The following is a 24,200-nucleotide window of genomic DNA, read 5'->3' on the forward strand; positions in this document are numbered from 1 at the left end:
GATGATGCACCATTTTAAGAACAGAAAGTAAGCCCTCTTTATTGAGCAATATATAGTATATTGATGTACAAGAAAAAAAAGGTATAATAAGAAATTTAAAAAATAACCCTAAAATAAAAAACCGTTGCAAGTACTTATTACATTTTGAAAAATAATATCTTATTCAAAAATAATCCTAGAATTTTTTTAATACACCATTTTAAAGTAAACAAAATAAGCTTTTTTTATTATAAAACATAATATATACCTAAATGTAAAAGAAAAAAAGTTATAAAGAAAAATTTCAAAAATAATCGTAAACATGTAAAAAATAATATTTTTTTTATATTAGGTATAATATATAATACATAATGTAATGTTATATATACGATACATAATATAATATTATATAATATATTATATAATAATATTATTTTATTTTTATATTATATTATAAAAACTCGTTAAAAGTATATAAAATGGTTCGCTATGGCAGATAGTGACCAAGCATCTTCTAATTTCGTTACAATTCTTGCTTTTAGTTCTTTGCTAGCATGTGGAGCCATTTTTTGAGGTTGAATAGAATAAGCTATCTGACAAATTTTAAGATTTGGCAGTGACAATGACAGTATGTAAATAATAAGTATTTATCCTTCAAAATACACTGCTCAATTTTCTACAATATACGCTTTAAGAGTCGTACATACAGCTTTACATTTCGAGAGAAACTTTTCCATTGGCATTATTCGCTGAGGATAGCATAAAAAAGGTACCAAGTCATCTTTGTTTAAAGCCTTTACACCAGCAGAGCGATCCTCCAATAAGAGTCACAGAAATCATTGTTATCGATGGTGAATTTCTGTTACATAAAATGGTATGGGATAAGAATTTGTCTTTGAACAAAATTCATGAGAAGTATGTTAAGAATGTACCAGAACTCGATGGACTGTATGCAAGTATAATATTTGATGGCTGCTGTAAAATCCCTAATATCGCAGAAACAAAGTCATGGGAGCTCTTGCGTCCGTCTAGTCCGAATTGCGTTCCGTTTCTTGGGCCTTGTCGAATTGCGTCCCGAATATTTTGCTTACCTGGCCACCGAAAACGTCTAGTCCGAATTGCGTTTCATTTCTTAATTAGCCAACCCAATTGCGGTCAGAGGATAGCTTAATAAATATTAGGTAAGCAGGGAAATATAATAAACGTAATATCAACTAACAGTTTATTTTTATATAATATATGATATTAAAAAGCACCGAATTTATAACTAACACATTTAACGAAATTGTATCATGAAATTTCACCCCTGTTATACTGGTTAATTTTCTGTTCGAGAAAAATATATTTGCTGGAGGTATCTACATTTCTAGAAATATTTTGTAATATTCAGAATTTATTTTTATATAATAATCGGTTTGAATGCGCTTTAATGTTTCAACAAACAAAAAAATATTAGGATGTGCAGACAAACAATAATTTTAAAATTTTGAATGAAATCCCTCACAAGAATTAGTTGTTCTATATATAGATGTGCTATTCTTTGCCCAAATTTGTGGGGGAAATGTGGAAAAATCGCCGACATCATTTAATTCACCAAGGAAATGCCAATAGTGTCAAAATTTCCTAACAGTAGACTAAACTTGGCTGAGGTGTTGGACCAATTACAAAAAAGCATTACAGCGCGGTAAAGGCTATATAGCGGGATAAGTTGGTCAAAAATTCCCCCGCACCGATCAGCCCAGCTACTTATGTTTTCGATAAAGGATATAAAATTATGCCCTCATGCAAATTTTTAGCTTCCCAGAGGTCCAAAAACCTCTTAAATCGAGAAAAGAAGAATTTTTAGGTTTTATTTTTTTGTGAGCGTAATTTTAACCTTTAACTACCCGCGCATCAAGGTATAACATAACTACACGCGTGGCGTACTTTGTACGCCACAAGAAAATACACTTAAAAACAGCGGATTTGTTTAATTTTTTTTGAAAAAATACACTTAGTTGTTTGTTATAAACCTTATTCGGCATCAGTGAATACTTGGAGTTCCTTTTCAGTAAGCCAATTGGGATTTATAACTGGAATCATGGAATAACTGGATTCCATGATAAATAAAATTACTAATAAAAAATTTTTTTAAATGTGATTTTTTACAGGAGAAAAAGTATTGTTTACAAAGAAAAATATATTTTTTGCCATAATGACTAAAAAACAATTAAAATACGTACTTATATTATGACTTATAGTAATATAATCTTGGGGTATATTGTCCACCACCGGAAACAACAAATAATAAAATGTAAATTACGATCTTTCCAGAACGCCGATTATAACGAAACTAAAACCAAATTGATAGGTTAGAAAAATAAACAAGGTCAAAAATTAAATTTTTAAATATATTTCCAGTAGAATTCTTATATCTGGCGTACAAAGTACGCCATCGCGTGTAGTTAAAGGTAAACTTAAAAAATCTGAAAAAATTCAAGAGGATGTATATTTTGAATATAAAACTTATTTTTTCAGATTTTTGTAATAAAAAATGAGCTTAGGATAAATTTTTGAAATTTTCAAAAAATTTTTAGGTTATGTAAATATGATTTGGCCAACTTCTAAATAGTATTTTTTTGTGTATTTTTTGTCTTTCTTTTAAATGGCAGAGGCAGAATTTTTAATATCTGAGCGGAAAGAACGAAAAAATTTAAAAAACCGTTTTTGGCTGTCTCGAGATGCATCTCGGGACAGCCAATTTTAGGATTTAGGATCCTGACTACAACAACTGAAAAAACACTAAAAGTGTGAATTTTGTCATAACATTTGGTATGTGGGCTTATAATAAAATTTGGAACATCTTTTCCAAATAACTTTTTTCGATATCTCTAACGCGAAGCAAAGCGAATCGCATATCGAAATTTCACCCGGTTTGTGGATTCGCAGTAGACCGCGTTTAAAATTTAAATTTCAGTTGACTATTTTAAAAATTGTGAACCATCAACCTGTATGACTGTGCCAAATTTCAAATCTGTATATATTATGATAGCCGAAATATAGGGGTGTCTTCAACTTAAATGCGACACACTGTATATTATCAATTTGATAATTAATTGCAACTAATATAGTCGTATTTTTTATACCTAGATTCAAAATATACATTCGAAATACTGACTAATTCACTAATTTTATCATAAACAGTTCAAATTGATTGCACTGAAGTATTGAACCAATTAATACGAATTAATATCATATGAATATAGTAATTATAACATACATAGTGAGTTTTATGTATAGAAACCCTCAATTATCTCGGAAACGTCTTGCACGATTTTTATAGGTTTTGGTGGGTAGGGGTTTTCTATTGCAGCCGATATTATAGTGATAATTACATTGTTGTCAGATGTCCCTTTTTTCTGGAAATCTAATGAACTTTCTTATTTCAAATTGATTATATATTGATTAATTGAACGCTAAAAATATACAGGGTGTTCAATTTGAAATAAGAAAGTTCATTAGATTTCCAGAAAAAAGGAACATCTGACAACAATGTAATTATAACTATAATATCGGCTGCATTAGAAAACCCCTACCCACCAAAACCTATAAAAATCGTGCAAGACGTTTCCGAGATAATTGAGGGTTTCTATACATAAAACTCACTATGTATGTTATAATTACTATATTCATATTATATTAATTCGTATTAATTGGTTCAATACTTCAGTGCAATCAATTTGAACTTTTTATGATAAAATTAGTGAATTAGTCAGTATTTCGAATGTATATTTTGAATCTAGGTATAAAAAATACGACTATATTAGTTGCAATAAATTATCAAATTGATAATATACAGTGTGTCGCATTTAAGATGAAGACACCCCTATATTTCGGCTATCATAATATATACAGATTTGAAATTTGGCACAGTCATACAGGTTGATGGTTCACAATTTTTAAAATAGTCAACTGAAATTTAAATTTTAAACGCGGTCTACTGCGAATCCACAAACCGGGTGAATTTTCGATATGCGATTCGCTTTGCTTCGCGTTAGAGATATCGAAAAAAGTTATTTGGAAAAGATGTTCCAAATTTTATTATAAGCCCATATACCAAATTTTATGACAAAATTCACACTTTTAGTGTTTTTTCAGTTGTTGTAGTCAGGATCCTAAATCATAAAATTGGCTGTCCCGAGATGCATCTCGAGTCAGCCAAAAACGGTTTTTTAAATTTTTTTTGTTCTTTCCGCTCAGATATTAAAAATTCTGCCTCTGCCATTTAAAAGAAAGACAAAAAATACACAAAAAAATACTATTTAGAAGTTGGCCAAATCATATTTACATAACCTAAAATTTTTTTGAAAATTTCGAAAACATCCTAAGCTCATTTTTTATTACAAAAATCTGAAAAAAATAGTTTTGTATTCAAAATATACATCGTCTTGAATTTTTTCAGATTTTTTAAGTTAACCTTTAACTACACGCGCTGGCGTACTTAGTACGCCAGGTATAAGAATTCTACTGGAAATATATTTAAAAATTTAATTTTTGACCTTGCTTATTTTTCTACCTATCACTGGAATGTGCTTTACAATTTGGTTTTAGTTTCGTTATAATCGGCGTTCTGGAAAGATCGTAATTTACATTTTATTATTTGTTGTTTCCGGTGGTGAACAATATACCCCAGGATTATATTACTATAAGTCGTAATATAAGTACATTGTAATTGTTTTTTAGTCATTATGGCAAAAAATATATTTTTCTTTGTAAACAATACTTTTTCTCCTGTAAAAAATCACATTTAAAAAAATTTTTTATTAGTAATTTTATTTATCATGGAATCCAGTTATTCCATGATTCCAGTTATAAATCCCAATTGGCTTACTGAAAAGGAACTCCAAGTATTCACTGATGCCGAATAAGGTTTATAACAAACAACTAAGTGTATTTAAAAAAAAAATTAATCAAATCCGCTGTTTTCAAGTGTATTTTCTTGTGGCGTACAAAGTACGCCACGCGTGTAGTTATGTTATAACTTGATGCGCGGGTAGTTAAAGGTTAAAATTACGCTCACAAAAAAACAAAACCTAAAAATTCTTCTTTTCTCGATTTAAGAGGTTTTAGGACCTCTGGGAAGCTAAAAATTTGCATGAATATCCTTTATCGAAAACATAAGTAGCTGGGCTGATCGGTGCGGGGGAATTTTTGACCATCTTGTCCCGCTATATAGCCTTTACCGCGCTGTAATGCTTGTTTGTAATTGGTCCAACACCTCAGCCAAGTTTAGTCCACTGTTAGGAAATTTTGACACTATTGGCATTTCCTTGGTGAATTAAATGATATCGGCGATTTTTTGTATTTTCTGCGTTATTCCTTTAATTTTTAGATTTTTATTCTGCTTTTATATACTTAGCAATCAGTTGTTTTTCGAACTCTTTAGGGACGTATTTGTATAATATAATATTTATGGATTACCCTCGGAGGCAGACATGATCAATCAAAAAAGAAAATGTATTTGTTGATTTTTCTGGTGTCTTTCTTGGGTGTCTGTCTTTTTGGTTTACTTCTCCTGGTTTAAAAACAGAGCGTAGATACAGTAGGTAGATATGTATTTGTATTTCATTTTCACAATTTTGGATCATATACAGGGTGTAACAAAAATACAGGTCATAAATGTAGTCACATATTCTGGGACCAAAAATAGTTCGATTAAACCTAACTTACCTTAGTACAAATGTGCACACAAAAAAAGTTACAGTCCTTTGAAGTTACAAAATGAAAATCGGTTTTTTCCAATATATCGAAAACTATTAGAGATCTTTTATTGAAAATAGACATGTGGCATTCTTATGGTAGTAGTATCTGAAGAAAAAATTATAGTGAAATTTGGACACCCCATAAAAATTTTATGGGGATTTTGTTCTTTTAAACCCCCCCAAACTTTTGTGTACGTTCCAATTTAATTATTACTATAGTACCATTAGTTAAACACAACATTTCAAAAAATTTTTTGCCTCTTAGTACTTTTTCGAAAAGTCAGTTTTTATCGAAATATTTTGAATATCTGTCAAATCCACCACACATTTTTGTGTACCACCACAGTACGATTATGGAGACTTGGTAATAATATGAAAATTTATTTATGATTTACATTTTTAGGTATATTTTGAACCATATTAAAAAAGAAGTAATATCTAGATAAAAAGTGCCTTCTCGAAAAAATAGAAAGAGGCAAAAAATTTTAAAAATACTGTGTTTAACTAATGGTACCGTAGTAAAAGCTTAATTGGAACATACACAAACATTTGGGGGGTTTAAAGGAACAAAACCCCCATAAAATTTTTATGTAAACATATTAAAAAAGCAGCCGCAACTCGATAAAAACTGCCTTATCGAAAAAATATTAAGAGGCAAAAAAGTTTTAAAAATATTGAATTTAACTAATGGTACCACAATAAAAATTTAATTGGAACGTACACAAAAGTTTGGAGGGGTTTAAAGGAACAAAACCCCCATAAAATTTTTATGGGGTGCACAAATTTCACTATAATTCTTTTTAAGATGTTCCTGCCATAAGAATGCCACATGTTCATTTTCAATAAAAAATCTCTAATAGTTTTCGATATATTTGAAAAAATCAATTTTCATTTTGTAACTTCAAAGGGCTGTAACTTTTTTTATGTGCATATTTGTACTAAGGTAAATTAGGTTCATTCGAACATTTTTGGTCTCAAAATATGTGATTTTATTTATGACCTGTATTGTCGTTACACCCTGTATTATTTGGAGCTATCATGGATAAACAGCATTGTTTTTATTTTATATGTTGATTGATTTGAGTACCTGTCCGAATTTTGATCCCAGTTTTCTATAATCCTGTCATTATAAACATTGAAAAACGTTTTTGTTATCAGGAAACCGTCTTTTAGTCCTTGGTTTTTTATTTGTTTATTGTTTGACTGTAACTTAGTCATAATTTGCGCCGCTAATGATGTAAGTAAATGTACCGTATAATTAGTTGTTGTATGAAAATCCCTGTTAAGAAGTATTTTATTTCTTAACAATGTTGGTAAAGCTTTTCTTACGTAACCGTTTTCAATTATTTGGCCAGCTTAAAATACGTTTATTTTAAACAAATAATAAAGTCTTTTTACATCTGATATCTCTACTGAGTACAACAAATAAAATTCTAACAGCCCTCATCGAACAAAAAGTCACTTAATTCACAGATAATAAATTGGGGACTACCAGCAAGGATTCAAAGAAGGCAGATCCACTACAGATGCGATCCACGTAGTTACACAAACAATCGAAAAATGCCACGAACACAGCATAGAACTCCACATCCTCTTCGTAGACTTCAGACAAGCCTTTGAGTGTATTGGAAGAAATAAATTATTAAAATGAAAAATCAAGATATACCAGCAAAATTAATCAGATTAACAAAAATGACCATGGATGGATCTCGAGCAAAAGTAACAACAGAAGAAGGTAGCACAAAATCAATTGCAATAGAAACAGGAGTGCGACAAGGCGATTCCCTGTCAACCACATTATTCAACATAGCAGTAGAAGGAACAGTCAAGTCCAGCATAATTAAAGGAACTATAGCCCACTCCTCAACACAATTAGTTGCATATGCCGATGATTTAGTTCTTGTGTGAAGTTCTCTCTCAACATCTAGCCGAACAGTGTCAAGACATTGAAGAACTTGAAAACAAATATGACAATCATGTATAAAAAAGTGAAAGAAGCGGCTGGTACCTTCAATAGGAAACAAACTGCATTGCTACAAGATGAACAGGGTAAAGTAATATTTGAAGTAGAGGACAAACTTAAAGAATTGGAAAATTACGTTACGAACCTATTCGAAGACGATAGGAGTAGTTCACCAGCCGATATTACTAACTGCGACGGACCCCTAATATCGCGCTCTGAGGTAATAAAAGCCATACAGTCATCAAAAGATGGTAGAGCAACTGGTCCTGATGAAATTTCATCTGAAATATACAAGCTTATAAATGATAGCAATGTTTTAGAGGCTATCACCTCCTTTTTCAATACCATTTATACCAGCGGACAACTTCCTAATGGCTGGTCTAATTCACTGTTTATAGCTCTACCTAAGAAGACAACAGCAAAAACCTGTGCTGATTATAGAACCATAAGTTTGTTAAACCATTTATTTAAAATTTTTCTGAAGGTAATACATGGTCGTATCTACAATAAATGCGAGGAATACCTGGATGACACACAGTTTGGTTTCCGTAACGGGTTTGGAACGAGAGAGGCATTGTCTGGAATAAACGTACTTGCTCAAAGATGTCGAGATATATCTGTAGACATATACTGTTGCTTTATTGACTTCCAAAAGGCATTTGATCGTGTTAAGCACTCTATATTGATCGAAGCTCTAAAAGACATAGGCTTGGACGGCAGAGATGTTCCAATAATTGCAAATTTATATTGAAATCAAACAACATAAGTTTCAGTAGATGGTGTGGAATTACAGGCTCTTAATATTAAAAGAGGAGTACGGCAGGGATGCCTCTTGTCACCACTGCTTTTCAACGTTTACTCCGAAAGAATTTTCAGAAAAGCTCTTTCTGAAAAACAAGAAGGAATACTTGTGAACGGTGAAGTCATCAATAATTGCGATATGCGGACTATACAGTACTCCTACCTTCTAGTCAAGAAGATCTGCAAACACTACTTGATAGTGTCGTTGAGATTTGTAGGGAGGCAGGTCTGGATCTGAACATATGGAAAACCAAAATACTCGTAATAAGTAAACAGCAGCATATAAAACCTTCTATATATGTAAATAACACCAAACTTGAGCAAGTTGATAAAATCTTTTACCTTGGACAGCAACTAAATTGTAACGCAGAAAGTCACGGCGAAATTAGATCTAGGATAGAGCAGGCTAGAGCGGCTTTTAGAAGGATGTCCAAGGTGTTATGTAACAGAGACCTAAAATTGGCATTGAGGATCCGCCTACTTCGCTGCTACGTGTTTTCGATCTTACTTTGGTGTCTAGTCCTGGACTGTGAATAAAATCGATCTAAATCGCTTTGAGGCTCTCGAAATGTGGTTCTATAGAAGAATTTTAAAAGTTTCCTGGGTGGAGAAAATTCGAAACTCCACAATACTAGAATGTCTCAGCAAGACTACTGAGATCATAAAAAGCATCAAGCAGAGAAAGCTGGAGTACTTCTGACATGTATTGAGAGGTCCCAAATATAGGTTGCTACAAAATATTATGCAAGAAAAAATAGCAGGCAAACGCAGTCCAGGACGCAGAAGAACCTCATGGTTCAAGAACTTGCGAGATTGGTATGGTGTTGATTCAAGCATGCTATTTAGGGTGGCAGTGAATAAAATTAAGATAGCTATGATGGTAACCAACGTTCTGAAAGGACATGGTACATGAAGAAGAAGAAATACAGTAAAACCTGTGTTATCGGTCACCTGTCAAATCGGCCACCTGTACCTACTAACGGCCAGTTTAAAAAATCTTCATATTATGAAAACTTCCTTATTTACCTAAATAATCCAATAATATCAGGTCATAATCTGGAAATTAGGATACGAGAAGCGCTGACAGCTGTAGAAGACTCGCTTATTATATATAGAAGGATTGCTGGAAAAGGACTACAGGATAGGGTAAGAAGTGAGGAAATCAGACGCATATGTGGGGTAGAAAATATAAATACCTGGGTAAAGAACAGAAAAGAAGAGTGGAGTGAGCACATAAGCAGGATGTCTGAATCAAGGATAGTAAGAATAGCCAGGCACAAGTCACTGTTACGCAGGAGAAGTATATGACGCCCAAGGAAAAGATGGAATGACAAATTAGGAGCAGAATGAAAGGCACCGTTGCAGAAAAACAGGCAGTACTGCCTATATAAAAGAAGAAGAAGAAGAAGAAGAAGAAGAAATCACTTATTTTGACATGTTCGCCACTTATTTTGACATTTTTCTATTGTAGACTTTTTTCATGACATCAACCTGAACAGAAGGTAAAAGTTGAAAGATTCTAGGCGCTGTTTTAAAAATCGATTTTTTTCCCCTAAATCCCCTGGTTATAGTTATCCCTTCGACTAACCTAATTTCGGTGCGTTTTTTTCTATGGCGCTGTCTTTTTTATTTACATCATAAATAAATAGTACTTTGTCGATGGTTAAGAGCGCAGATATACAGGGTGTAACGAAAATACAGGTCATAAATTAAGTCACATATTTTGAGACCAAAAATAGTTCGAATGAACCTAATTTACCTTAGTACAAATATGCACATAAAAAAAGTTACAGCCCTTTGAAGTTACAAAATGAAAATCGATTTTTTCGAATATATCGAAAACTATTAGAGATTTTTTATTGAAAATGGACATGTGGCATTCTTATGACAGGAACATCTTAAAAAAGAATTATAGTGAACTTTGTGCACCCCATAAAAATTTTATGGGGTTTTGTTCCCTTAAACCCCCCAAACTTTTGTGTACGTAATTAAATTATTATTGTGGTACCATTAGTTAAATTCAATATTTTTAAAACTTTTTTGCCTATTAGTATTTTTTCGATAAGGCAGCTTTTATCGGGTTGCGGCTTCTTTTTTAATATGTTTACATAAAAATTTTATGAGGGTTTTGTTCTTTTAAACCCCCGCAGTGTTTGTGTATGTTCCAATTAAGCTTTTACTGCGGTACAATTAGTTAAACACAGTATTTTTAAAACTTTTTTGCCTCTTTGTATTTTTTCGAGAAGGCACTTTTTATCGAGATATTACTTCTGTTTTAATATGGTTCAGAATATACCTAAAAATGTAAATCATAAATAAATTTTCATATTATTACCAAGTCTCCATAATCGTACTTAGCCATATACAATGTGGTGGATTTGACAAATATTCAAAATATCTTGATAAAAACTGACTTTCCGAAAAAGTACTAAGAGGCAAAAAACTTTTTAAAATATTGTGTTTAACTAAAGGTACTACAATAATAAATAAATTGGAACGTACACAAAAGTTTGGGGGGTTTAAAGGAACAAAACCCCCATAAAATTTTTATGGGGTGTCCAAATTTCACTATAATTTTTTCTTAAGATACTACTACTATAAGAATGCCACATGTCTATTTTCAATGAAAGATCTCTAATAGTTTTCGATATATTGGAAAAAATCGATTTTCATTTTGTAACTTCAAAGGGCTGTAACTTTTTTTATGTGCTCATTTGTACTAAAGTAAGTTAGGTTCAATCGAACTATTTTTGGTCCCAGAATATGTGATTACATTTATGACCTGTATTTTTGTTACACCCTGTAGTATGTCCAAATATCTTGAGGAGAACGTTTTGAAGTTTTCGCGTTACTTTTTGTTTGATACTGCTGATATACCGATATATCATAATGTTTGGGTAATATGTTCGGGTATAATTATTAGCTTAATGTAGATAGTTTTTAAAATACTATGTATTATTGGGTTAAAAAATATTTTTTTTGAAAATGTGTATGGACATACAACATAAGGTATGTTACTGCATGTCCGGACAAACAGTATTTACAGCCATGATAAGTTTGATCGCGTGAGCACTAATATTGTATGTCCCGAAACATACTATGTTTGTACACTTCCAAACGGACATAAAATATCTGTGCAAGTCGGTTTTTAGTACAAATGGGAAATACTATATTTTGGCAAGGCCGTTTAACCCATTTACAATCATTCTGGACTTACAATAATTATGCAGAACATTCATATGACCCTACTGAATATTTTTATAATGTTATCTTAAAATCAGCAAAAAGTGGACATACTATATCTGTGCTCTTAACCATCGTTATATACTATAGCTATGGGTACGAATTATCTGTTTCGTTACAGTTACTTATTGCCAATATTAATAATACAATTTAGGTAATATTTCTATTGGGAATATGCCACAACTTTACTTTAAAATAAGTTTATTTTGACGTTTCGATTTTCTCTTCGGAAATCGTTCTCAGATTACAAAACATAATAATTTAAGAAATAGGTTTCTAACAAAATAAGTAATATTTATTTTTGTTGTAGGATTTAAAAATTTGGACCGCATGAAAGGATTTGATTTAAATGGAGCGAAGTTAGTCCTCAACAACATGGCGATGTTACATGCTGAGCTGTTAGCGATGAGGCTTCTTGAGCCAGAAACATATGAGGCTAAAATTAGATCCAATGCTCAAGGTCTAAAACCAAACGACCCTGATTTGAAGAAAAGAGCTGAATTTTTTGAGCAGCCTGTAAACTTGTTGACTCTAGTCGAAGACATATTAAAAACTGATGAAGAGTGTAGGAGTCAATTAAGACAGTTTAAAAGCTTCATTGTACAGTTGAAAGCAAGCCTTGCAAAAAATACTGATAATTTCTTTGGGAAGATGGTGAGAGATGATTTTGAGACTTTGGTGCATTACGATATGTGGACCAATAATGTAATGCAAACGTTTGAAGACGGAAATCCAGTACAAACTGTGTTTGTTGATTTTCAAATGTATAGATCGGTCAGCTGTGCTACGGATCTCATATTTTTCCTCATTACTAGCGTTCAAATAGAGTACCTTCGGAGTCACTTCGAATATCTTCTTAAATATTACTACGAAATATTTAGTAGCACTTTAAAGAAATCTGGAATAGTAGATAGTAAATACAGCTATGATCAGTTTTTGGAAAGTATTAAAAGAGTGTCTGAAAGTGTGGTCTATCAAGTTATTTTTATGGTTTTGGGTATTATACATCCAAACACTGACGTAGGTGGAAACGACCAAATGTATTCATTGAAAATTGAAAATGTCAGCCCCACTGCAAAAGATAAAATTATTTTTATGTTTCAACAGGCATTTAAACGGGGTTGGTTAGAATAAAAATAGTATAAATACTTGCTTTGTTTCTTTTATCTGCCAATAAACCTTTTATTTTTGAAGTTATACTTCTTTACCGGCGATAGAGGGTAAATTTTTATATGGGAAAACCTAGCGACCGGGCGCATGCGCATTATAACTTTGTTCTGATTGGATGTTCAAATGACATGTCAAAAATTATTCAGTATGGCGGCTGTGGCACAGCTGTAGTTAGATTATTTATGGTTGTTGCGTTTTAAAATTTGTGTGAAAAGAAACAACAAACAAAAGTTAGTTAATAGTTATACTGCCTTTTTAAATAGTTTTCATATACCTGTATTTTTGGACTTTTGGACTATTTTGGACAAGGAAAACTCATTCTAATTTGGTAAGTAGTTTTTATTATAATCATATTGTAATTATACATTTGTATTAGGTTGAAATACATACATTTATTTTCTCAAGAATGCGGATTTTAGAGAGAAATCCCAAATTAGGTTCGATTTTTATTTTTAAATTATGATTTTTTGGCGTAGATTTATTTATCTAGTAGGTATGTAATGCTTTGATTTACATACTTAATTTGATTACCAACAAAAGTTCTACCAATCTTCATCTAATATATTGTTTTCTTACTGTTTTGTTATATTTTTATATTTTCTTCCACAAAATTTAACCTACATAATTTAATTTTCAAAACAACTGTCAAACAGTAAAACGTTCAGTTACCGTATTTTTCCACATGATAAATAATGTGGGATTGGACGAGTGAGTCTACGCTTCGATTACGAGTCAAAGCGGCACGAAATTCAAGGGTTCAATTCCCGATGCAAGTTTTACTTTTTTATTTTCTTATGCATGTTATGATTGTAAGCATATTTGTTATATAATTTCTTTTTCAGAAAATGCGTATTTACAATTTTTGCCAACAATTATTATCGTTCAGAAATCATTTTTTCTTTGTGGCATTTTTCAAAGTGTTTGTGTGCGTTTTATTCTTTTATTTTTTTAAATTTTTGGTATTGTTTTAAAAATCACATAATATGTAGTAGAAGTATAACTTCTTACGCGCGTACAAAGTACACACATATTCTTGTTTTTTTGTTACAGTTACGAAAGTATGTCATAAATTACCTTGTTATTCTTAAAACCTATCCTTGGGTTCCGGTGAATTCGTAACTATTTTAATCCCCCATCCTAATTACATGCCAACTGGCAACTCTGGCGCGCAGCTAATTTTTCAATAACCCACTAACTAATGGTGATTTTGCAACTTTCGTTTTTTAAGTAATGTTGATAATCTAATACCGATATTCCAGGTATGTTCCTGTATAAATTACCCTCTTTGAAGGTGGTGTAAAAGGTATTCATAATTTATGTATTGTCTCTTGGAAGAGTTAATAGAGAAAATCCAAATAAATTTTCTGAAAATAGCTGATATTTTTGTAACAGATTTCGTAATGAGTGATTTTACTTAAAGAAAGTGCTAAAAAGTGGAAAATATTTTGCATCTGGTTGCATCTGGTTGCAAGGTAACCTGTGATACCGACGGCAAGTTTTTTTAACATTTGGAGTAATAACAAACACTTATGTTGATTATCAACAATTTGATGTCAAAAATGCACATTTTACATTTTGCAAAAATGAACAAAATTTAAGATAACCGCATTATAGTGCACGTAAAACAATTTAAACAAGGTTTTAGAAATTTTGCTATACTTAATTTGCTTACAAAACTATAAATTTAGTCAGTTAAACGTTAATAACTTATGTAAAAATAAAACTTCTTTCTCGATATTACGTGAAATACCTCAAAGAAATGATTAACACTACACGATTTTTATGATAATCAGTGTAACTACTATAAATATGTAACAAATGTTTTAATTTCTATATGGATAGAATAACAAAATTTATGTAAATCTGACCAATTTTTTCTCAATTTATTTATTTATTGAAAATTTAAATGGAAAATAGCCGATTTTAATAGTTTTCGTCTATAAGTTACGGCATTTAACCAAAAAACTGAAAAAAGATCCGATTAGTTATTGAAATAGCTTTAAAATGAGTTGAAGTAAAAGAGAATTGGAGCTTTGATTATCAGTAAACATTAATTAAAGGTATACATTTGCGATAGGCTCCGTGTTGGTTTAATCCGTTACTGTTCATATTTATTTCTTACGTTTTAACCTAACTGCCTGAGGTATTAGATTAAATCCACGGTTTCGAATTCACCTGTAGATTAAATCCACGGTTTCGAATTCACCTGTAGATTAAATCCACGGTTTTGAGTTGGCTGGTTCAGGTAGTAGAAATGTTACGAATTGGCCGGTGTACATGTTAATTTGAAAATGTTTGTCATTAAAAGTTGCGAGTTGGCGAATATCCCAATCCTTAAATCCTAATCTAAAGATTAGGACACCTATTAGAACCAACCAATAGAGCTTTTCATCGATTGTCATTTGTTTCATTCGCCGCCTATGGATTGTAGTGAGTAGTCGGTTGTAATCTGAGCTCCCGAAAAAGTAACATTTTAATAAGGAAATTCAGCGAAAAAATTCCTAATTTTTCAGTAGTGTGAATATAAAATAGTTTTGGTGCTGTGAGTTGAAAAAAAAAATTGGAACACTATGGTTATTACAAGAGAAGTAAAAGAAGCTATTGAAAATGCTGTAAGTCAAGCCATTATAAAAAGTCTCCAAAATAAAGATATTATAAAAAGTCTTACTGATAATGTCGCCGTAGCCATTATAAATACCATTGAAACCCGTCTAGGTAATTTAGAAGAAACAGTGGCGTCACTTAAAGTGGATATTAACTCCACTAAAACAAACTTGGAGCGCAAAATAGAAGAATTGAACGAGAAATTTGATCGACTAGATCAAGGGAACCGGCGCATGTGTCTACGAATTTTTAATCTAAAGGAAAATGAGAAAGAAGACACCAGAAACGAAATAATTAACCTAATAAATTCTAAAATGGGTTTAAATTTAAAATATGAAGATATTAACTTATGTTATCGAATTGGTAAACAAAACAAGGATAAAGCTAGGGCTGTGTATCTTAAATTAAATACAATCGAGAATAAGCAAACAGTCTACGCTAAGAAGAAGCTACTAAAGGGTACTGGGGTAGTTATTAAGGAAGATCTCACTAACTTAAAATTGGAATTGGTAAATCAGCTAACCAGTCTTGTGGGTTTAAAAAATGTGTGGACTGACAATGGTAAAATCTACGTCTGTCGAAACGGTAACGTAAAAATAATAAAAAATTCTAAAGACTTTGATGAATACAGAACTCATTATAATTTGTAAATAATATGTGTTTTATCAATTGTATTATTGCTAATGCTCTCTAGGTTTTAAGGCTTTAAATTTTTGTTTTCGATACCATTTTTCTATTTCGCTTTAATAAACGATTGATTAAATTTTGGGATATCAGGTACAATTTATGACTAAATGCTTGAATACCTAGAAATTTTAGATAATAGTCAGGAAATCGATACAAAAGAATATAATAATTTTCAAGATTACTTACTTGAACTGGAGAGGGTAAAATGGGAGAATGGAATTGGTGTGATTCACTTTAATATTCGAAGTTTACAAAAGCATTTTGATGAACTGCTCATATATTTAGAATCAGGTAAGGATCTTTTGGACATAATTATTTTATCCGAAACTAGGGAGGTAAATATAAATGATTTTCATATTCCGAGTTACGGAATATATTATAATGAATCGTGTATAAATAAATGCGATGGTACGGTGATTTATATAAAAGATAGTATATCATCTACAATTAATACTATAGAGATAAATGATAGTAAATTTCTCCGCGTGAAATTTTTAACGAAACATTTAAATACTTATTATTCAGTTGAGATAACTGCCTATTATCGACCACCTGCAACAAATACTCAAATATTCTTAAACGATCTGGAACAATATCTGCAGCAGTTGGATATGCAACATCTTGAAGTTTATGTAGGTGATATAAATATCGACTTGTTAAAATCCTATACACCCGATACAACTAGGTATCTAAACATATTAAATACATATGGTTTCATCTCTTATATAAATAAACCTACAAGAGTTACTTCTGATTCTAAGACAACAATAGATCATATATTTATTAGGAAAACTAATAATATAGAAAGTAAAATTGATATAGATTCGATAGTTTTTCAAACCGATATGACAGATCATTTTTCGCCATTTGTTTTGATATCCTTTAAAAGCTGTGACAGTATAAATACAGAACATAAAGAAAAAAATTACAACAAAAAAATTGACTTTAAAAAAATAAATAATTATTTAAAAAATGAATCATGGTCTGAAGTAATTAATAATAATAATGTTCAAATTTCTTACAACAATTTCATTAATAAAATAAACACAATTACAAACTCTTTCACTAAAATTGTTGTCAACAAAAATAACAAATACAAAAAATTACAACCATGGATATCTATGGCAATAATAACATCCATTCATAAACGTCATATCCTCAAAAAACAACTAAATAAAACGCCTACACCCATTCTAGAAGCACAGTATAAGGAATATAGAAATAAACTTAATGTGTTAATAAAAAAACAGAAAAATGATTATTATAAACAAAAATTATACGGTACTCATGGGAATACTAAAAAATTATGGAATATTATTAATGAGGTTGCAGGAAGTAAAAATACACTAGATATTTCTAATATTGATATTGTTAATGAAAATGGGGACTGCGTTAAAAATAATACAGATAAGGCAAATGTGTTTAATAATTTTTTTATAAACTTAGGAATGAAAATGGCAAATAAAATAGAAAATTCAAATTTACCTGATAATTTGTTGAGAGATGTTTATATAGAATCGTCTATTTTCTTAAAACCGGTAACGCAGGCCGAAATAACTATTTTGATATCTAATTTAAAGAATAATTGTTCTCCTGGTCCCGATAAGATTAGTAGCAAATTAATAAAATATATTCATCTTAATATATTGGGCCCATTAACCCATATAATAAATCTCAATCTCTCAACAGGACAAATACCTACGCAATGGAAGCAATCTATAGTTTCTCCCATTTTCAAAAGCGGTTCTAGAAATAAACTAACTAATTATCGACCGATATCTGTAATAAATAACTTTGCTAAATTATTTGAAAAAGTATTAACAAATAGATTGGTTAGCTTTCTGGATCAGCATAATATTCTTTCTAAAATTCAATACGGTTTCAGAAAAAAATCCTGTACAGAAGATGCCGCATTGAATCTAGTTGAAACAATAATTAAAGCTCTCGATAATTCTAAAAATGCCTAGCAGTCTTTCTGGATTTGGCTAAAGCCTTTGACACGGTATCTCATGCCAAACTGTTAGGTAAATTGAATAATTATGGTATTCGGGGTATTGCATTAGATCTTTTTAAAAATTATTTAACAAACAGAACGCAGCAAACTAAAATCGGTGACAAAATAAGCACTAATATTAATGTTCAGATGGGGATACCACAAGGAACGGTGTTAGGACCTATTTTATTTCTCGTATACATAAATAGTATTGCAACAATCCAAAATTTTGAGGGACAGTTGGTATGTTACGCAGATGATACTGCACTCATAATTACAGGAAATACTTGGGAAGAAGTGCATTTTGCGACAGAGGTTTGTCTTAAAAATATTAGAATTTGGCTAAATCATAATCTTTTAACTTTAAATGTCGAGAAAACAAAATATGTAACATTTTCCCCAACAGTTACGGACCAACCATCTTTAAAGATTAGACTGCATAATCCCAGATGTAAAGATAATATATGTGATTGCCCCATACTAGAACAAACCCCTGTAATAAAATATTTGGGTGTTATGATTGATCATCACACAAGGTGGTCACATCATATTACCTATGTCTCTAAACGTATAAGAGCTTTAATACATAAATTTTATAAAGTAAGGTTCATCCTATCTAAGTCCAATCTTATTATGATGTATAATTCATTAGTTGAATCAGTTCTAAGATATTGTATAACTATTTGGGGTGGTGCATTCTCTACTAATTTAAAAAATTTGCAAACTACACAAAATATTTTACTTAGAATAATATTTAAAAAACCTAGATTACACTCAACATCTCTACTCTACCAAGAAACAAAATTATTCAAAATACGTCAAATTTATATACACCAATGTCTCCTAAGGACCCAATTTTCAAAAGTAAAAAACAATAAAAAAACTTCAATTACTAGAGCAGCTACTAATCTACATCTAAATACTAATTTATTTAAAAAAACTGTGACGCAGAGATCATTTTCCTATTATGGTCCTAAACTATTTAATATGTTACCAACGCATTTAAAAGAAATTAATATAAGACATAAATTTAGTAAAGAAGTAAAGAGTTTAATTATCAGTAACCCGGAAATGTTTAAAATATTTGAAAATGTTTAAATTTGATTTGCACAACCAATTCGTATTTTCTCCTTTTTTTACTCTTTCATCTAATCATCTAATAATCATCTAATAAAAAAAAAAAAACTAAATCGCATAAACAGTTAAAATCTAAAAAGAAATGTATCGATTTGCTATTGTTATTGAATGTTTTGATTTATATTTTACTTTAATTTATACATATTATAGACAGTGTATTTAATAAATTATATGTACATTGTATATTATATTGACTGACATCAGTGGGAGGTATCCGACAAACAGATGCCTTGTGTCTAGGTCTGCCTCCGGATGAATCAGTCAGTATAAGTATATTAATTAGGTCTGTTATATGTATATTGTATAATAACTAAGTGGTTGAATAAATTATTTGATTTTCGAGCTTCTGTCAAATGTCGTATAATCCGTGTATAATATTAATATACACCGATTATACAACATATGACAGAAGTTCGAAACAAATGACTGTGAATGAAAAGCCCTATTGAAGATAAGTACACGTCTATAGTAAAATAAAGAAGTAATAAAAGTTTAATAGATTATATTCTATTATATTATTATATTGTGTACTACATTACGAAAGAATTAAAAAAGGCAATACTAAAAATTAAAACAAGAAGAGAACAGAAATACGATCACTATATAGATTAGCTTTAGCATAATTTAATGCAATACTTGAAAGAAAAGGAAATAGAACTGAGCACAGAAAAATAAAAAAGAGAAAAATAAAGATAAATACTAATGGAGAGTTCCAAAGATAAGAAAGTAAAGAAACCCACAGAAATCACAAAGTAAAATGGAACATATTCAAAAAAACAATAATAAATAAGGCGGAAGAATTATGCGGAATGAGAAAATTGAACAAACACTTTAAGAGGAAAAAATAGTGGAGTAAAGGAAAAGAAAATCTGCTGGAAGAAATACAATGGAGGAAAGCAATATGAAGATATATATTACAAAGATAAAACGCATAAAAAATGGGCAAAGGAAAAATCAAAATACCAATCTGATATCTAAGATAGTACACTGATATGAGAAGAAGAACAAGAACTTAAACTGGATACAGGACATTTTACTTCAGGAGGAGATCACGCAAATAATCAAAACTAGTCAATGTATAGAGAGAAAATAGAATTAACAAACGTGGACAAACTGAAAGCAGCACTTGAAAAGATTGTAATGAAAGAGAAAACAGATACTATATAAGACAACCAGACTTATAGAAGACAACCCAGAAAGTCCGCCAAACGCTGGTATGCAAGCTGGACATTGCAATCCCAACTTAGACTGAAACTGAACTAAAAAAAACAAGTCATTGTACATAATTAAGAAGTAGAAAAAGTAAAAATGAAATAATCAACACAATAGCAATCAATTCATTTTATTTCCTCGTCAAACTGTTCTTTCTCAAGGAGTTTAAACTTGGAAAATAAACACAGTAATATAACGTATTTACATTTATTAACGAAAATGATCATCATTTAAATATAAATAAAAATTGTATTAAAAAAATTTAAAAATAAAGACCACAAAAGTAAAAAAAATTAAAATCCAGATTCAAATGAATAATTTAATACAGTCGAATCAATAATTTTTACATTTATCGTTCCATATTATATTCTGGTAAAAACGAAAGTCGAAAATATGTGGTCTTCAATTAAACATATCAAAGACAAAGAATTTAATACTGGATAAATAGGGGAGTGCAATTAGAACGAAAACATGCATTGTTTCGGAAAAATTCAAACAAGCTTATATTTTTCTAAAACTTTTTTTGTTAGTTTATATACATGTTAAAGTAAAAAGTTCTACTCGCAGATTTGGCCGCTAATTGTTTATTAATTGTTTAAACAGTAACAATTGTTTTGTATAAATAATTTTAAAAATATCGTTAAATTCATCATTTAACTTTGATCAAATATGTTCTTATTTTGTTTTAGTTATGCTGAATCCGAATATGGCATTGCAATTTGAAAATTCTTATACAGAAGCTCTTATACAGTGTGTCCGCGTAGCTAGGAACCACATGGAAAACTTTTTTATTATCAATTTTACGAAAAAAACTTATTCTTAGTGAAATGCTCTGAATAGTCAAAAATCTAAAACTCAACCATCAGATATCAAATTTTATCAATTTTATATGAGTTATGTCAAAAATATGAATTTCGTTTAAGAGTAAAGTACCTTTATATTCCAGTTAAAATATACCAGTTTAAATATACAATTACTATACAAATATACAATCATTCTAATTGAAAATTTTTGTTTAATCTTTTCTCAAATTACGGATACTCATCATTAGAGAGCGGAATATATGGAAAGTGCATATAGATGCATATATTGCATATTTTCAGACAACAAACACAACATTGCATATTTAAGCTAAACACGATTTATTTTTCATATTTTAAAAAAAATTATATAAAAGTTTAAAATTTTCCTCTCTTAGTTGGAATTTTCTAACTTCGATATGAACGAGCTCGTTATTTATCTATCTATCGCTCATCTGGACTTTCCCATTACTACCTGAATTTAACAATTATGGGTTTTCCCAGAAAAATATTATTTTCTTAGCGTAGCAAGTCGTAGGTACCTACCTGCTTTTAAGGGTCTAATAATTATTTTGTCAGTTTCCGGCCAACATTTGTTTAAAGTAAACGTTGTATCGTATTTAGTGTTTTTGAAATGATTGGTGTATATTAAATTTAAATATGTCTATCATTCAAAAAAGTGCTTGGATAAAGTGTTTTCCCGAGTTAAAGATAAGTGGAGACAAAGTATTTTGCAAGGCTTGTTCCAAAATCGTAAGTTACATTCATTTTCACATTTCATTTTTTAAATGTGGAACTGACAAACAAAAGCATCATGTCCCACAAAAGAAATTTTTCTGGAAAGAGTGTTTTTATTTTCGACAAATTCGCTTTTACTTCTATAAAGACGGACATAGTGAGAAGCATCAAAATACAAAAATCCATCAAATTGTAGACAATTCCGCTTTTGTTCTTCAGCTTAAGTAACGTACTTTGTTCTTTAAGTAACGTACAAATTGCTAAAGAACTTATGTTCATAAAATGTAATTTTAGTTTTTTACCAGATCTAATAAAGTCATTAGAACAAAGGAACTTACAATTAAGTGATTCGGTTAATCTTGTTAACACTTTTTCTGCTCATTGTCAAAAAATTCCCGGAAATACAGAGATTACAATAAGCAATAAATTAAAAAATGTTTTAGAAAAAAATGAGGGCTTCGATTGTTTGAGGAAAGTTGTACGTATTTTTGAAGGCAACTTCTTTGAAGACTTTACGACTTAACATATTGTTTTATTTTTGAGTATTTTTAATATGCATTTGCATATTTAGACAAATTTAGAAAAAATACCTGCATATTTGTAGTAAAAGTAAGGCATATATATATGCGCATATTTTGGTAATGTTGTGTTGCATATATTCCGCTCTCTACTCATCATCATTTTATTACAATTATGATAACTATTTTATTATCACTTTTATGAAAAAAAGTTATTTTTCATAAAGTGCTCTCCCTGGTCCAAAATCTAAGATACAACCATCAGACTTCAAACTTTTTTAATTTTATACGAGGTATGTAAAAAATATGAATTTTTCTTAAGAGTTAAGTGCCTTTATTATTAACAATATTTTAATTAGAAGGATGTCATTGAATTCTAAAACAATTTTTTAATTCCAAACAACTTTTCTTAATAACAATTTTCGATATTCTGAAATATAACGGTACTTTACTCTTGAGTGAAATTCATATTTTTTAACATACCTCGTATAAAATTATTTAAATTTGATATTTGATGGTTGCATCTTAAATTATATACGATGAAGAGTATTTTATAAAGAATAACTTTTATTCGTAAAACTGATAATAAAAAAGTTATCAATAGGTTCCAAGATACGCAGACATACTGTATAAGAGCTAAAAAAAAAATTTTTTTTGCTGAACATTTATTATTGTTGAAGCTTATTATTAAATGTATTTTAGGTAAGTTTTACAGAAAAAAGTTTTGATCACTTTGTATAAACATTTTTTTAGCTGGAAATTTTCGGTTTTTGTATTACAATTTTGTAATTTTCTTAATTTTCTTAAAAAGAAATGGTTTATTTCATTTCTAAAGTAAAATAATTTAATGCATTTTAGAGATTACATCCCAAGCTTTAAAAAAACACTTATAAAACTGTAATAGATGTGTTCAAACTTTAGTAATATCGTCTTAAATTGATGGTAATTCTATAAAACTACGAAGATTTCAAAAATTACATTTTTTGAGACGTCATATCATTTGAATTAAATTTATGAGATTTTTTTTTAATGAAACATCATTTAGTAAAATACTTGAAAGGTAAGTTGTGCAAAACTGAGAGTTTTATAAGAAAAACTGTATTAGTTACACATTTTTAAATCATTTTTAAACAATATTCATACAAGGCTCATTTTCCGCCCCCACCGTAGTTATGCCCATACATTTTATTTCTTTCCATTATAACTATAAGATATCTTAATTATTCTTATTTCATGTTCAATTTGTAAAATTTCATATGATCCATTAGTTAAAGAATTACATTAAAATAATTCAACCATACACTTCGCCGTACGTTAGATTACAGTGCGCCAATGTTGGTGAGAAGGGTGACTTTAGCGTTATAATTAAAAAATTATAGAAGTTATAGATTTAATTTTAGAAAATTCTTTTTTAAGGTTTTTTTTTGTAAAATTTTCTGAATTTTTCAATGGTCAAATAAGTTTTTTTCTAAAATTAATATTTTCGGAGTTATTTAAAAAAACATCTAATTTCGTAGTTCATTTGTTTAATAAAAAATGAAGCACCCACTTCTCGAGTAGAACTTTCTGATATGTTTTTTACTAAACATTTCTTAATAAAATTACAAAAAGTTC

At 30.0% G+C, this 24,200-nt stretch overlaps 2 protein-coding genes across 2 annotated transcripts in view; one reads left to right on the forward strand and one right to left on the reverse strand.

Annotated features, from left to right (window-relative positions):
* LOC114348105 (uncharacterized) overlaps positions 1–24,200 on the reverse strand; it is a 300,717-nt gene that overhangs the window by 73,844 nt on the left and 202,673 nt on the right. The window lies entirely within an intron of this gene.
* Positions 1–24,200, forward strand: part of LOC114325692 (uncharacterized) — a 357,661-nt gene that overhangs the window by 2,271 nt on the left and 331,190 nt on the right. The window contains exons 2-3 of the mRNA XM_050657110.1: positions 12,038–12,859; positions 15,613–16,010. Coding sequence (XP_050513067.1) covers positions 12,038–12,859; positions 15,613–16,010 — 1,220 coding nt within the window. The remainder of the gene's footprint in view (positions 1–12,037; positions 12,860–15,612; positions 16,011–24,200) is intronic.

The sequence above is a fragment of the Diabrotica virgifera genome, chromosome 7, assembly GCF_917563875.1.
Source record: "Diabrotica virgifera virgifera chromosome 7, PGI_DIABVI_V3a".
Classification (NCBI taxonomy): Eukaryota; Metazoa; Arthropoda; class Insecta; order Coleoptera; family Chrysomelidae; genus Diabrotica; species Diabrotica virgifera.